Source organism: Garra rufa, chromosome 17 (assembly GCF_049309525.1).
Source record: "Garra rufa chromosome 17, GarRuf1.0, whole genome shotgun sequence".
NCBI classification, from domain to species: Eukaryota; Metazoa; Chordata; class Actinopteri; order Cypriniformes; family Cyprinidae; genus Garra; species Garra rufa.
The window spans coordinates 34,086,095-34,103,942 of NC_133377.1; the positions used below are offsets into that span (position 1 = coordinate 34,086,095).

The window sequence follows — 17,848 nt, forward strand, 5'->3', positions numbered from 1 at the left end:
ATTCAAAATGAAAACAAGTTTGACATTTACAGATCTTTGTTCTTGTTTTTAGCCTAAACTTAATTCATTTTTTTCAGTTGCTCAGACTTCATATTTTTATTTTGCATGTCAAGTAAATCTTGATTTAAGGATGTTTAGATATTTGCATTGGAAAACAAAACTGAAAGACTGAGAAAGATTTTTTTTTTCATGCTAAATTAAATGCCATGGGAATGAAATAAAGATTTTTTCTGCTCTAATTTAAGAAGTTTTAAGACCTAAATCTGTGACTTAATACATTTTTAAGACCTGCAGAAAGCCTCATATGATTAAACAAATGTAGTTATAGCTCTAAATTCTGATTAGATTATCTATATACTGTTTTTTTTCTTCAAAATAATATTTTAGTTCCTGCTTGCATGCTTCAATTTCAGGAACTTCATTCTGACAGACAGCGACATCTAGAGTTGAAACACGAGCAACACACATATGCAATGCCACAATTGTACAGACCAATGAGACCTCAAGACTCAAATGAATATAGCTTTAATTTATCAGCGTGCTCTGAGACAAAATATACCATAAGTAAACAATTCTCATTTTCTTGGTATCTTACAAGTAATAATCTTTATAGTTCAATCACAAAAATTAATATCTTATTCTTTTACACTTTATTAGAAAAAGAAAGGAAAACACACACACACACACACACACACACACACACACACACACAACAATCACTAACAATCATCATTCAACACAATCACACTCAGCAGAGAGTCTCACAGACATACACACACAGCCCTCATTATATCCATTCAAGAAAGGGGAATTTTTGAGAATGAATAAAATAATGAATCACATGATAAAAAAAGGAAAGAGGGTTATTTTGGACCCCGGGACTTCACATATGAATACGTAATACCTTTAATTACTAGTTCAACAATCTTGAGTGTCATTATTCTGTGTTCTCAGCATATCAGAAGCATTTATGGCAAAATACACACTTCCTGTTAGTCTGGGCTGATGCTTATTTTCCCAGATTACTTTCATTTCCAATTGAAACGAGGGATAATTTGGCAGGAAAAACGTACATTCCTAAGGAAAAAAGTCACTGTGATTTATTTCGCTGTAAGGCAGTTCACAGAGACATGATGACGTTCACAAACGTCTTTAGCCTTTTCTCCCTTTATTTTTCCCCTTGTGTCAGGAGTAAATAACAGCGGCAGCCAACACAATCACAGCACAGGCCAACATTAACAACTGGAATCTTAAAGACCCTTTGGTCTGGGAATTTTGCTACAAAAAAGAGTGACGATCTGTTTCATTTGTGAATCTTACATGTCCAAGTCATATTTCAGCCCAAAATCAAAAAGAAACAGGAATTATATTGCTTAAAGTACATGAAGCCTTTTTGTAATTTAAAATTTCACATTGTGACAGTATTTCTAAATAAAATGGAACTATATTTCACCCAAATTCTTATTACTGTAATAAAAAAAATTAAAATGTGAATATACTGAATTAAATAATACATTTTTTACTGTAATACAATTTAAATACTGCATTAAAGCAATGAAAATATAGAAAATTTGAGAATAATGTGAATTACAAAAACAATAATAATAATAATAATAATAGAATAAAAGTAGAATTTTCTGACTTATTACAGCAATGAGAATTTGGGTAAAATGTGTTTTTTCCACAATGTAAAGCTTTTTAATGCACCTTAAAGTAGGCTTCATTTCACTCAAGCAATTTTTCATTTTGATTTGTTTGCGAAATGTCACTTAAACATGTTTTTTTTTGTAAATTTCACCCTCAAACCTCTGAAAAGTTGGATTCAAAACGCAGTGAGCGTCCTACCTAGACAGCACTTTTGGCTACCGTAAACGCAAAGATATAAAAATGATAGGCGCCTCACTAGTTTTGAGTCTGTATGTGCTCACTGTGACACTTAAGCACAATTCTCGATCATTTCATTGTGCCTCATTCTGTTGGCTAACTCAAGTTATCCCATTATCCCCATTATAACAGCTGATGCTGCATTTGCACACAGTCTCTCTCTCACACACACAAACACACATCAAAATATCATAAAAAAGCAGCAATGTAGTCTTTCCTGTACGAGTGTCCTGTTGTGTCTCTCAGGTCCTGGAACAGCAGGTGTAACTAGAGAAACGCTCCAGTAATCTCACGTGTACGTTAGCGCACGATCAGCGCACTAGTGTGAAGGCCCTGTGTTCTTAGAGGTCCGTGTGTCCTGGGTTAAACCAGGCTCCTGGGTGTACCGTTCAGCGCTGCCGATTTGAGTCGGGCCAGGCCGTTGCCGCTGCTGCTGGGGGGGCTGGACTGCACCGCCGCTCCTGTCCTCTGGGTGGAGGAGCTGCTCACCTCGAATACCTCGTGGATGGCCTTTCGAAAGCAGTGGAAGTTGTAGTCTATCAAACCTGTGGAAGATGAAGGCATGAGCAGTGTTCGGAATTGCACAAGAAACACTTTAGGGTCATTCCGTGTCAACTCAACCAGAGGTGATTTTGCTAATATTTTTTTCTGAAGAAAGACAGACAGGTACAGTGCCAAAATATTAAATGTCATGGATGAATATTTACTGAGTAAAATGGCAATTTTCACCTCAGATTCACCTGAGCCTGCTTCCATAGAAACTTGCAGTTTTGACTTTCTTTCTTACAATTGCCAGCTTGTATCTCGCAATTCTGACTTTTTTTTCTCAGAATTGATATAAACTCACAATTGCGAGTTATAAAGTCTACTTCTGAGGAGAGAAAAAAGACTGATATGTTCACAGAATTGCGAGTTCATATCTCACAATTCTGACTTTATAACTGGCAATTGCGAATTTATATCACTCAATTCTGACTTTCTTTTTTACAATTGCCAGCTTGTATCTTGCAATTCTGACTTTTTTTCTTTCAGAATTGTCAGAAATAAACTCGCAATTGCGAGTTATAAAGTCCAGTTCTGAGGAGGAAAAAAAACTGACTGATATGTTCACAGAATTGCGAGTTCATATCTCACAATTCTGACTTTATAACTGGCAATTGCGAATTTAAATCACGCAATTCTGACTTTCTTTTTCACAATTTCGAGTTTGTATTTCGCAATCGTCTTTTTTTCTCTCAGAATTGATATAAACTCGCAATTGTGAGGTATAACGTCCAGTTCTGAGGAGAAAAAAAAAAGATTGTTCATAAAATTGCTCACAATTCTGACTTTATAACTCAAAATTGCGGATTTATATCACGCAATTCTGACTTTCTTTCTCACAATTACGAATTTGTATCTTGCAATTCTGACTTTTTTTCTCTCAGAATTGTGAGGTATAAACACGCAATTGCGAGTTATAAAGTCCAGTTCTGAGGAGGAAAAAAAAGACTGATATGTTCACAGAATTGCGAGTTCATATCTCACAATTCTGACTTTATAACTGGCAATTGCGAATTTATATCACGCAATTCTGACTTTCTTTTTCACAATTTCGAGTTTGTATTTCGCAATTGTCTTTTTTTCTCTCAGAATTGATATAAACTCGCAATTGAGAGGTATAAAGTCCAGTTCTGAGAAGAAAAAAAAAAGATTGTTCATAAAATTGCTCACAATTCTGACTTTATAACTCAAAATTGCGGATTTATATCACGCAATTCTGACTTTCTTTCTCACAATTGCGAGTTTGTATCTTGCAATTCTGACTTTTTTTCTCTCAGAATTGTGAGGTATAAACACGCAATTGCGAGTTATAAAGTCCAGTTCTGAGGAGAAGAAAAAAAGACTGATATGTTCACAGAATTGCGAGTTTATATCTCACAATTCTGACTTTATAACTGCAATTGCGAATTTATATCACGTAATTCTGACTTTCTCACAATTGCGAGTTTGTATCTTGCAATTCTGACTTTTTTTTCTCAGAATTGATATAAACTCACAATTGCGAGTTATAAAGTCTACTTCTGAGGAGAGAAAAAAGACTGATATGTTCACAGAATTGCGAGTTCATTACTCACAATTCTGACTTTATAACTGGCAATTGCGAATTTATATCACGCAATTCTGACTTTCTTTTTCACAATTTCGAGTTTGTATTTCGCAATCGTCTTTTTTTCTCTCAGAATTGATATAAACTCGCAATTGTGAGGTATAAAGTCCAGTTCTGAGGAGAAAAAAAAAAGATTGTTCATAAAATTGCTCACAATTCTGACTTTATAACTCAAAATTGCGAATTTATATCACGTAATTCTGACTTTCTTTCTCACAATTGCCAGCTTGTATCTCGCAATTCTGACTTTTTTTTCTCAGAATTGATATAAACTCACAATTGCGAGTTATAAAGTCTACTTCTGAGGAGAGAAAAAAGACTGATATGTTCACAGAATTGCGAGTTCATATCTCACAATTCTGACTTTATAACTGGCAATTGCGAATTTATATCACTCAATTCTGACTTTCTTTTTTACAATTGCCAGCTTGTATCTTGCAATTCTGACTTTTTTTCTTTCAGAATTGTCAGAAATAAACTCGCAATTGCGAGTTATAAAGTCCAGTTCTGAGGAGGAAAAAAACTGACTGATATGTTCACAGAATTGCGAGATCATATCTCACAATTCTGACTTTATAACTGGCAATTGCGAATTTATATCACGCAATTCTGACTTTCTTTTTCACAATTTCGAGTTTGTATTTCGCAATTGTCTTTTTTTCTCTCAGAATTGATATAAACTCGCAATTGTGAGGTATAACGTCCAGTTCTGAGGAGAAAAAAAAAAGATTGTTCATAAAATTGCTCACAATTCTGACTTTATAACTCAAAATTGCGGATTTATATCACGCAATTCTGACTTTCTTTCTCACAATTGCGAGTTTGTATCTTGCAATTCTGACTTTTTTTTCTCAGAATTGATATAAACTCACAATTGCGAGTTATAAAGTCTACTTCTGAGGAGAGAAAAATGACTGATATGTTCACAGAATTGCGAGTTCATATCTCACAATTCTGACTTTATAACTGGCAATTGCGAATTTATATCACTCAATTCTGACTTTCTTTTTTTACAATTGCCAGCTTGTATCTTGCAATTCTGACTTTTTTTCTTTCAGAATTGTCAGAAATAAACTCGCAATTGCGAGTTATAAAGTCCAGTTCTGAGGAGGAAAAAAACTGACTGATATGTTCACAGAATTGCGAGATCATATCTCACAATTCTGACTTTATAACTGGCAATTGCGAATTTATATCACGCAATTCTGACTTTCTTTTTCACAATTTCGAGTTTGTATTTCGCAATTGTCTTTTTTTCTCTCAGAATTGATATAAACTCGCAATTGTGAGGTATAACGTCCAGTTCTGAGGAGAAAAAAAAAAGATTGTTCATAAAATTGCTCACAATTCTGACTTTATAACTCAAAATTGCGGATTTATATCACGCAATTCTGACTTTCTTTCTCACAACTGCGAGTTTGTATCTTGCAATTCTGACTTTTTTTCTCTCAGAATTGTGAGGTATAAACACGCAATTGCGAGTTATAAAGTCCAGTTCTGAGGAGGAAAAAAAAGACTGATATGTTCACAGAATTGCGAGTTCATATCTCACAATTCTGACTTTATAACTGGCAATTGCGAATTTATATCACTCAATTCTGACTTTCTTTTTCACAATTTCAAGTTTGTATTTCGCAATTGTCTTTTTTTCTCTCAGAATTGATATAAACTCGCAATTGTGAGGTATAACGTCCAGTTCTGAAGAGAAAAAAAAAAGATTGTTCATAAAATTGCTCACAATTCTGACTTTATAACTCAAAATTGCGGATTTATATCATGCAATTCTGACTTTCTTTCTCACAATTGCGAATTTGTATCTTGCAATTCTGACTTTTTTTCTCTGAGAATTGTGAGGTATAAACGCAATTGCGAGTTATAAAGTCCAGTTCTGAGGAGGAAAAAAAAGACTGATATGTTCACAGAATTGCGAGTTTATATCTCACAATTCTGACTTTATAACTCGCAATTGTGAATTTATATCATGCAATTCTGACTTTTTCTCGCAATTGTGAGTTTGTATCTCGCAATTCTGACTTTTTTTCCTCAAAATTGCGAGTTATAAAGTCCAGTTCTGAGGAGAAAAAAGACTATGTTCACAGAATTGTGAGTTTATATCTCACAATGCTGATTTTATAACTCGAACTTGCAAATTTATATCACACAATTGCTAGTTTGTATCTCACAATTCTGACTTTTTTTTCCTCTCAGAATTGAGATATAAACTTGCAATTGTGAGTTATAAAGTCCAGTTCTGAGGAGAAAAAAAAAGACTGATATGTTCACAGAATTGCGAGTTTATATCTCACAATTCTAACTTTTCTTCTCTGAATTGTCAGAAATAAACTGGCAATTGCGAGTTATAAAGTCCAGTTCTGAGGAGAGAAAAAAAGACTGATATGTTCACAGAATTGCGAGTATATGTCTTACAATTCTGACTTCATTTCACAAATTTGCAAGTTTATATTTCGAAATTTGGACTTTAGAACTCGCAATTGTGAGTTTATATCTCAAAATTCTGAGGAGAAAAAGGCAGAATTTTGAGTTTGTATCACACAATTCTGAGGGGGTAAAAATGACATCAGAAAGATGGCAGCATCATAATGCTATTTTCACACAGAGATTAGTAGGTCTGTTAATAAAATCTGTTGCCTTTAGCAATCTTTGTTGCATTATGTGCCAATGGTAAATCTCAATGAGGCCAGTTTGTTGAATATTACCCATTTTCAGTGGTTGAAAACAAAATGTTGGTCACTCTGTATACAGCTGACACTTATTTTATTTAAAGAACAATTTCTGAAGAAGAAATAATGTTGAAATTAGAACTGTATCTTGTTTCCCTCTATCAAAACAATTAAAAATAAAGATACCAAAAGGAATGTTTGTCAGTATCCAAAAGGGCATTACGATATCTTTAATACTTCTTGAGTTATAGGCATGCAAACTTTGAAGAAGAAACGTTTTTGAGATTAATCAGTAAATATTCATCCATTACATTTAACACTTGGCTTTCATCACTATACATGTCTATCTTTCAACCACTCATCCAGCGTGAGTTTGAGGTGAGACTATGTACTTGACCAACCAATGGAAGAACGACAAATATTTGGAAAACATCAAAGTTAATTTGATCACAATACACTCAAATTATAGTTCTCTGTTGGCATCTAATGGTTCAGTGAAGAACTTCATCATCCATAGAATAGGTAATAGGTAAAAGATTCTATAGATTTTTGTTGTTCTTTACACATGGTTCTTTTTGGAACTGTTCACTGAAATGTTCCAAAAATAGTTCTACATGACACTTTACCTTTAAACATGTCAACAAAAATTCTACATATATATATATTAGGGGTGTAACGGTTCACGGGGATGTATTGAACCGTTTCGGTACGGCCTGTTCGGTTCGGTCCACTTGCGTACCGTTTCGGTATATTTTTTTCATTAAATAATGTAAATGTATTATTAGCGTGATATTAAGCGCAGCGGAACAATGTTCCTAGGCGAGTTTCCGCACGGACGCTATTGAGTGACGCACAGTAACACACGGACAGTTAAGGCAAAGACCAAGGCTGTATCCGAAATCGCCCCCTATACCCTCAAATAGGGCACTATTTGAGGGGACAGCCATTTTAAGTGGTGTTCGAAACCATAGTGGACGTTCTCGAGTGCACTCATTCAATCCCACAATGCACCGCAAAAACGAGTGTACAACCGATGTACGCTCAATAGCTAGAGATAACCCATAATGCACTGTGAGAGTCGCGCGCCGACTGAATTCCCGCGTCTCTCCAGACGATGGCGCCCGCAGCTGAATCATCCATCTGTTCATTTTACAACGCGCTCGTCCACTGCGTAATGCAGCGTACAACACAGGTACAAATTTGTTGTAAATTGATTATTAAATTGTTTAACCAAGGTTTATACATAAACTCCTTGACATAGTTCAAGATAAATCCTTTAATCTTACTACTCGAACTGTCCGTTTTAAATGATTGTTAAACAGTATAGCAATACTATGCAAAAGTGGCAGTCCTTCCGGTGCACTTAGTGTCCGAATTCACTCACTCGTTTTCATTCACTCCTTCAAGTGAACTGTACGAGTGGACTAATGTAGGGAATAGTGAATAGGGTATAGGGGGCGATTTCGGATACAGCCCAAAAGGACTTTGGTTCAGGTGCGCAAATACTCTTTGGGTGCGTTCCGATCGACAGGGTCTCTACGCAGTGTTCACTGCTCCCTACTCCCTTAGCGCGGTATATCCGTTGAAGTGGACTTCGCTGACAATAATCGCTCATTTGGAATGCCCTGGAACGTCATCAAAGCAAATGTCACGGTCACGCAGATTATCATTTAACATAAATAAATATTGTTATTTATTTTACTTTCAAATTAAAATACATATAAACGTATGTATCTAAAAAAATATAGTCCAAATGCATATGTTTAGACCGTTAACACATTAACAGATTTTTGTGGTCTTATTTCACGCACTTTCCCCCCCCCCACACACAGCCTATATTTAACTATCCTGTGATAACATTAAATAAAACAAGAAAGAGATTCACCTCGCCAGTTTTACTTTCATTCATAAAATACAATATACAAATGTAACACAAATGTAACAAATAAACACTCTAATTTGTATAATAATAATAACATTTATTGCAACCGCTTCATTTCAGAGCCTTAAAAAAAATTATGTAAAATATCACCCAAATGTGTGGCTTTTATTTATTTTATGCAAGAATTCTATTGTGTATTGGCAGCTTTTCAAAATAAAGATTTTGTAATTTCTTATTTTTTTGTACCGAAAATGAACCGAACCGAGCTCTCCAAGACACTGTACCGAACCGAATACAATTTTAGCGTACCGTTACACCCCTAATATATATATATATATATATATATATATATATATATATATATTCTACAGCGAATGATCATGTCAAATGTCTGTACCTTTTCTTTCAAAGCTCTCTTCTCTCAGGATGCAGACCAGAGCCAGGAACCTGGTGACCTCTTTCAGGTAAAGCACTGTGGTGTTGTTCAACTTTATGATGGCCAGAGACTCTTTATCATAAGCGTTACCATTGCTGTCCTCTTTTAGGCTACAAACATTCAATAAATGGATTAATAAACATCTAACACATAATAGAGGACAATATATTACATTTATCATATATCATGCACAGTAAGCATGATAAAAGGATCCAAAATTGATTTTTTAAAACTAGTATACACTACTGTTCAAAGGTTTGGGATCAATAAGATTATTCAGCAAGGGCACATTTACCTGATCAAAAATGTTTTCAACATGATAATAATAATAAATGTTTCCTTGAGCAGCAAATCGGCATATTAGAATGATTTCTAAGAGGATCATGAAAATTTAGCTTTACATTAGTGATGGAAATTACATTTTAAAATAGAAAACTGATATTTTAAATGCATTCTTGGTGATTATAAGAGATGTCTTTCAAAAACATTTAAAAAAAAAATTGTACTGACCCCAGACTTTTTGAATGGTAGTGTATTGACAGAGCACTGCGTCACAGTTCCTCACCCGTAAATACATGAGACGTCAATGACGACATCGATCATGTCACAGCATAGCTCGTACGACTGCATGTCCACTGGAGAGCTGTCTGTGGCGATGTAGATCTTACTGACCACATCGAACAGGAACGCTTTCTCAATCCCAGAATTCTGTGAGGGAACATTATATTGACAAATATGCACTTGGTAAAGTGTTATTTGACTTGCATTTAGATCCTATAGATTTTGACTAGACTAAGTACATTAAAGGAACACTCCACTTTTTTTGGAAATAGGCTCATTCTCCAACTCCCCCCGAGTTAATAAGTTGATTTTTACCGTTTTGAAATCCATTCAGCCGTTCTCCTGTTCTGGCGATATCACTTTTAGCATAGCTTAGCATAGATCATTGAATCCTATTAGACCAGTAGCATCGCGTTCAAAAATGACCAACGAGTTTCCATATTTGTTGTATTTAAAACTTGACTCTTCTGTAGTTATATCGTGTACTAAGACCCGTGGAAATGCAAAGCTGTGAGCTTCTAGGCTGATAAGATTAGGAACTACACTTCCATTCCGGCGTAATAGTCAATGAAGTTTGCTGCCGTAATATGGCCGAAGCAGGCGGAGTATTATCAGAAATGAGTTCCCAGCTAGTTTAGCATTTGCACATGTGCTGCGTGATATTACTGCTCCTGCTTCAGCCTTATTACGGCAGCAAACGTCCTTGACTATTACGGCGGAATGGGAGTGTAGTTCCTAATCTTATCAGCCTAGAAAATTGAAGCTTTGCATTTCCACCGGTCTTAGTACACGATATAACTACAGAAGAGTCAAGTTTTAAATAGGACAAATATGGAAACTCGTTGGTCATTTTTGAACGTGATGCTATTGGTCTAATAGGATTCAATGATCTAAGGTAAGCTATGCTAAAAGTTATATCGCCAGAACAGGAGAACGGCTGAATGGATTTCAAAACGGTAAAACTCAACTTATTAACTCGGGGGGGAGTTGGAGAATGAGCCTATTTCCAAAAAAAGTGGAGTGTTCCTTTAACAGTACAAATGCAATCTCACTCAAGGTGCAATCTAAAATTGGAGAGAGACATTCCTAAATTTAAAGAGGTTATGCAGCTGTGTACGTACAGAAATGAATATGTTCAGGAGGTTCTCCAGTGTGGGCAGTTGAGGGATGAGTTTCTGGACCACCTTACTGAAGGCCTCAAATATTGAGTGATCATAGATGCTGGTGAGATAGAAACTGCAAACAAATATAGAGAAATATTGCTTGTTAATATAATGTATTAGTTCATATAACACGCATTATGCCCAAAAATCGTTAGAATATTAAGTAAAGATCAAGTTCCATGATGTTTTGTAAATTTCCTACAGTAAACATATTAAAACTTAATTTTTGATTAGTAATATGTATTGCTAAGAAGCACCCTCAGATTCTAGATTTTTAAATAGTTGTATCTCAGCCAAATATTGTCCTATCCTATCCTAACAAACAATGGAACATCAATGGAAAGCTTATTTATTAAGCTTGATTTCAGTAATCCTAGTACTTCGACTTAAATTTATTTTATTTCAGTTACTTAAGGCACTGCATGGCAACACTTGTTATTTAACAATAACAAGACTATTAAGTACAGATTCTGAAGCATATTACCTGCTGGAACTTGCTGGAAAATCATTGTAGCTCTGCTGAAAGCACAATATAATCCTACCAAAGCTCTCTATTTGTTATGAGACTGTATCATGGCAAATTGATCTGGCTTTAGGATCAGTATGACCAACCTTAGGTGAAGCTTTTCCAGACTGGCGTCAGCTAGATCATCATTAGCCCTCTGATGAATGTCTCTCTGCGTCTCTATCTTATGATCGTCTGATAAACCATCCACCTTGTGTATAAACACCTCAAAATTGATCTCTGGGTTCACCCTGAATGCCCGCGACACTGTCAGGTGTAGCCGGCCTAATGCTTCTACATAGTCATCCTATAGAGAAAGAGAGAAGCATTCAAAAACAACAGTAAGATAACAGCTAATTTTTTTTTCCAGGCACAGAGCCAATTCCCATGCTGAACTATTAAAAATGAAAGTAAGCATAATAAACAACAATCACTCTCAGAATTCTCATGTTTCGCTGATGTCGGCTCACCTGAGCATCAATGACGAAAATCAACGCGCCGGTGCCTCTGAAAATCATCTCGTAATCGAATGTGGGGTCGAAAAAGTCCACCTGCCCTGGAAAGTCCCATATGTGAAAGTTCACGAAGGAACTGCCAGAGATATCGTCTTTGTAGATCTTGTTGGTGCTCTCTAGGAAGAGTGTCTCGTTTGGGGACATCTTATGAAACACCACCTGAGATTCAAAACATTAAACCATAGGTAAATACGCAATGTACAAATAGCTATTATAAAACATATCTGATTCATTTCTTATTCAATTATTAACACAAGGCTCACACAGAAATAAAAACTTCTTATAAAGCCAAATGACAAAAATATTATTTCATCCACAGAAAATGAGGAATATGAGCATTAACTGTTACTTAACAATAACAGGAAATGTTTTTGTAATTATAGTTCTAAATGCAACATGAAGCAATATTTGAAATGCATTTCACTTGGGTATGTCAGCAGAATCAGTAGATGTCCCATTTTGAAAAAACATGAGGAAAAGCATTTTTCTTTGATGCAATAACATGCATACACTGATGAATCATGCACAATATGACTAATCAGAAATGTTTGCTAACAAAATAAATTGTATTTATTCAATAGGAATTTATGTTGACTTGAATCAACATCTGCTATATATATTTATGTTAAATATTTTAACAAAATAAGAGGGATCATACAAAATGCATGTTATTTTTTATTTCCTTATCTTGCCTAAATATAGATATAGAAGATACTTACACATTTCCTAGAAGACAAAATAAGTTAAATTTACCCTGATCTTCAAATTCCAAAAGTTTTCACCCCCTGGCTCTTGATGCATTGTGTTTTGTGAAAGGGTTCAAATACACAAAAATGCTGGAAAAACAAAGAATTTGTGGGACCTGAAGGATTTTTCTGAAGAACAGCGGGCAGTTTAACTGTTCAGGACAAACAAGGGACTCATGAACAACTATCATTAAACAAAAAACAGCTGTGGATCATTCAGGCAACAACACAGTATTAAGAATCAAGAGTATGTAAACTTTTGAACAGTTGAATTTTATAAATTAAAACTATTATTTTCTTTTGTGGACTATATGTCAAACGCTTTTATGTGAAATATCTTTTTCAGGACAGTACTAAATACGAAATAACATGCATTTTGTATTATCTCTCCTATTTTGGTAAAATACTTAACATTTTGCAGATTCTGCAAGGTATGTGTACACTTTTGACCTCAACTGTAAATACATAAACATTAATCTAACCAAATATAAAATGGTAATACCATGTTTTAATACACTGCTATAATGGTTACGCTTACAAAAAAGTCCTGTGGCGGTACAGTGACTGTAATACTGTGGTACGTCTAAACATACCATGATGGTACGTCCAAAAATACCATGGTACGTTTTTAAATACATGATATTACCATGATACCATAGTGCCGTAGTAGCAAAAAACTGAACGTGCAATAACATGGTATTATTGGAAATACCATGAAGTAGTACGTTCAATTTTTTGGTACTACGGCACTATGGTATCGTGGTAATATCATGTATTTAAAAACGTACCATGGTATTTTTGGACGTACCACGGTATACGATACCATTATTGTACCATGGTACTGCCACAGTAAGTTACGTGTTTGCAAAAATGTGTACACTTAGGTACTTCATAGAACAGTCCAAATCCAAGGCTTTACCATGGTACTTTTATTGTTAGTGCAGTGCTGTATCCCAGTGGGATCTGACCTTCTGGATGGAGGATTTCCCGCTGCGCCTCAGTCCCATCAGCAGGATTCGAGGTTTATTGTCTGCAGACGGCGAGTTTTCCAGGTTTTCCTGCATCATATCCATGTTATCCACGCCGTAGCCGAAATCTTTAGGGAAAGAGTCCACCAGGCTTCCGGCTAGCTGCTCCTCGTACTCGATCGACATTATAACCCTGTTCTGAAAGCTTTAAATCCCTCTGATCTGTCTGTGTGGACCCCGTATGCTCTGTTTGAGTGATTGAGGTGGGATCTGTGTGGATTACAGGTTTAGTTTGGATACAGATGAGGAGGTTTCATAATGGGAAGCGGTTAGCTTGCTGCATGAACACAAACAAACGGGAAGCTGATCATATGACAGGCGCAGAGGAGGAATGCCTGCAGGCGAGCGGAAAGGTCTACCGTGTGAGGGAGGCCTCTGAGTGGAGCGGTCTCTGATATGACATTTTGGAAAAAAAAGTGAAAAGACGACGAGTTGCACTGCATCTAAAGTACAGGAAAAACCGTAACATTTTAAAATATTTTTACTATTTAAAACAACTGGTTCTATTTGAATATATTTTAAAATGTAATTAATTTCTGTGATTTGAAAAAGCTAAATTTTAGCATCATTACGCCAATCAGATGATCCTTTAGAAATCATTATAATATTCAGATTTTCTGCTCAAATTTTTTTTAAAATTATTATTATGTTGAAAACAGCAGAGTAGATTTTTTCAGATTTCTTTGATGAATAGAAAGTTCAGAAGAACAGCATTTATCTGAAATCGAAATCTTTTGTAACATAATACATGTCTTTATCATCAATTTAAAGCATCCTTACTAAGTAAAAGTATACATTTTTAATAATATTGAAAATTAAAATAAATAATAAAAAATTTTTTTGACTCCAAGCATTTTTATTTCAGATAAATGCTGATCTTTGGATCTTTCCATCAAAGTATCGCGATAAAAATACTGTTTTAAATATTGATGATGATGATGATGATGATGATAATAATAATAATAATAATAATTATCATAAAACAGCAAATTGGCATATTAGAATGGTTTCTGAAGGATCGTGTGACACTGAAGGCTGGAGTAATGATGTTGAAAATGTAGCTTCGCATCACAGGAATAAATGAAATTTTAAAATATATTCAAATAATAAGCAGTTATTTTAAATTGTAAACATACTCACATTATTACTGTTTTTGCTGTATTTTGGATCAAATAAATGCAGGCTTGCTGAGCAGAAGAGACATTTTTTTATTTAATTTTATTTAATTTTGTCTTTAAATTTAATGTGCAAAACTGTTATTTGTGGTATTTGTTATTACATCAATATACTGGTATTATGAAATTAATTAATGAATTAATTAATTAATTAAGTATCATTAAAATATTTTCCCCATTATGAACATTTCCTGCAAATGGTAAACATACAATAATTTTATTTTATTTTATTTTATTTTATTTTATTTTGGAGCTCATCCAACAGGGGGCGCTTATAAACACATGCATGAGTCACACGCTTCTCACTGACAGACAGTAGCAGAAGAAGCAGGAGCAGCAGTGTAGACAGGAAGAGCGTTTGTGAGTAAAAACAAGCGTTTACAAACATATTTTAAAACCATATGATTATTCTGTCAACGTTATATTGGAACAAATCGTACACTTCCTGTTGTGATCTTCATAGCGTATGTTAATAATACGCTGTTGTCACATTGATATCTGCTGATAAATTGAAAGATGTTTCATTCAAACACGCTTTTGAAATCAGACCAAAATAAACACAAATGTTATACAAATATGTCATTTTGAACGAACAAACAACGATAGTTGTTTTAGGAAATACGATTAATTTAATAAGGAGCGGATTAAGGTTTTGTTCATGGCTGAAACATTTGACTATTTGGTTTGTTTTTAATGCTGGATTTTTATAATACACTTATGTTTTATTCAGTTTATGGCTACGAATGTGTAAATATTACACATTTGGGATTTGTTTTTACTTTGCTTGTGCCGTTTACAAGATTGCTGAAGCTAATTCAGTGTTTTTATGTTAGTAGGACAGTAGGACATCTTCTTAATTTCGATCAAGCAGAACATTATTGCAACAAATGACCGTTTTTAACATTGATAATAAGAACCGTAATTAATAATTGATAAAGAAATCAGCATATTAGAATGATTTTTGAAGGATCATGTGCCACTGAAAACTGGAGTATTTATTCTGAAAATTCAGCTTTGCATCACAGGAATAAATTACATTTTAAAATATATTCAGTTACAAAATATTGTTTTAAAAATGTAACGATATTTTAAAATATTGGTGTTTTTACTGCATTTTTAACAGCTTTGTGAATTTCGTGAAAGAGACTTCTTTCAAAAAACATTAAAAAACCCTAATCATTTCAAACTTTTGGGCTACCAGTGTATGTATATTAGATTTTTTTGTTATGTAAATTTCAAAATTTTTCCTTTTGAACAGTAGGATATTTAATGTTTTTTTTTTTTTTTTTTTAAAGAAGTCTCTTATTTTATTTGATCCGAAGTACAGCAAAACACTACAATTTTAAAATATTTTTACTATTTAAAATAACTGCTTTCTATTTGAATATATTTTTAAAATGTAATTTATTTCTGTGATCAATGCTTAATTTTCAACATCATGACTCCAGTCTTCATTGTCACATGATCCTTCAGAAATCATTCTAATATTCTGATTTGCTTCTCAAATATTTATTATTATTATCATTATATTGAAAACAGCTGAGTAGAATATTTTCAGGTTTCTTTGATAAATAAGTTCAGCATTTATCTGAAACAGAAATCTTTTGTAACATTAAAAATGTCTTTATCATCACTTTCTTTTCCAAAAAAAAAGTACTTATGCTGACTCCAAGCTTTTAAATGGAATAGTGTATAATGTTACAAAAGCTTTTTATTTCAGATAAATGTTGACATTTGGAACTTTCTGTTCAAGAAAAAAATATACTTAACTGTTTTAAATATTGAATACTGATGTTTCTTCAACAGCAAATCAGCATATTAGAATGATTTCTAAAGGATCATGTGACACTGAAGACTGGAGTAATGATTCTAAAAAAATGAGCTTTGATCACAGAAATAAAATACATTTTAAAATATATTCAAATAGAAAGCAGTTATTTTAAACAGTAAAAATATTTCACAGTATTACTGCTTTTGCTGTATTTTTGGATCAAATAAATGCATTCTTTAAAAAACATTAAAAATCTTACTGTTCAAAAACTTTTTTTGTAGTTTTTGAGTGCGATACATCAGGCATGAAAATATTAAAGTGCACAGGAGAGAATAGATAGATTCTGTCTGTGAAACTCTTTTGCCATAATAAGACAATATGCTGTTTTATGGGTTGTTTTCCATCTAGAGTTGCCGTTTGCAGACATGAGCGTCCCAGACTACATGCAGTGTGCTGAGGACCATCAGACAGTCCTGGTGGTGGTCCAGCCTATGGGCATCGTCCCGGAGGACCAGTTCTTCCGCATCTACAAACGCATCACTAGCGTGAGTCAGGTCAGCATACGGGACTCCCAGCGCGTCCTGTTCATCCGATACCGCCACCATTACCCCCCTGAGAACAACGAGTGGGGCGACTTTCAGACCCACCGCAAAGTGGTGGGTCTCATCTCGGTGACCAGCTGCACCACGGCCAAAGAGTGGCCTCAGACGTCAGACCGTTTCCACGGGCAGAAGGAAGTGTTCGGCTCCACGCTGTACGACTCTCGTCTGCTGGTGTTCGGGCTCCAGGGGGAGGTGGCCGAACAGCAGCGGACAGATGTGGCATTCTACCCCAGCTACGATGACTGTCCTGATGTGGAGAAGCGGGTGGAGGATTTTGTTGAGTCTATATTTATTGTCCTAGAGTCGAAGAGGCTGGACAGAGCAACTGATAAATCTGGCGATAAGATTCAGCTGCTGTGTGTGCCATTCGAGAAGAAGGACTTTGTGGGGTTGGACACAGACAGCAGGTGAGTTTGGGCTCTGAGAATGTGCTCATCTTAGAATAATCAGCTATTGGAAAACCCATTACCCAAATGTCTATATCTGGAAAACGGTGGCTGATGAAACGTCAAATAATACTTTATTATTATTATTATCTTGCTAAGGCAAGCATCACTATTAGGGATGCATAATATAAAGGTACCATGTCCATTTCTGCCAGATATGTGTCTGTAGAAAACGCTCTCTATTGCAGAATGCAAGTTCTTGATCAGAAGTTAATTGTCAACCAGTCAAAAGTTTTTGTACAGTAAGATTTTTTTAATGTTTTTTTTTAAAGAAGACTTTTCTGCTCACCAAGCCTGCATTTGT

At 34.7% G+C, this 17,848-nt stretch overlaps 2 protein-coding genes across 2 annotated transcripts in view; one reads left to right on the forward strand and one right to left on the reverse strand.

Moving 5' to 3' along the window:
* Window positions 1-529: 529 nt before the first annotated feature.
* On the reverse strand, window positions 530-13,851 carry rragcb (Ras-related GTP binding Cb). The gene is made up of 7 exons (XM_073821879.1): window positions 13,491-13,851; window positions 11,732-11,935; window positions 11,369-11,568; window positions 10,715-10,829; window positions 9,598-9,740; window positions 8,994-9,142; window positions 530-2,429 (listed from the first exon to the last, which is right to left on the reverse strand). The coding sequence occupies exons 1-7, from the start codon at window positions 13,674-13,676 to the stop codon at window positions 2,248-2,250; spliced, it is 1,179 nt and encodes a 392-aa protein (XP_073677980.1). The 5' UTR covers window positions 13,677-13,851; the 3' UTR covers window positions 530-2,247.
* Window positions 13,852-15,038: 1,187 nt separating this feature from the next.
* Window positions 15,039-17,848, forward strand: part of trappc9 (trafficking protein particle complex subunit 9) — an 83,527-nt gene continuing 80,717 nt past the window's right edge. Inside the window, exons 1-2 of the mRNA XM_073821481.1 lie at window positions 15,039-15,085; window positions 16,905-17,505. Of these exons, the coding sequence (XP_073677582.1) occupies window positions 16,922-17,505 (584 nt within the window). The 5' untranslated portion in view covers window positions 15,039-15,085; window positions 16,905-16,921. The remainder of the gene's footprint in view (window positions 15,086-16,904; window positions 17,506-17,848) is intronic.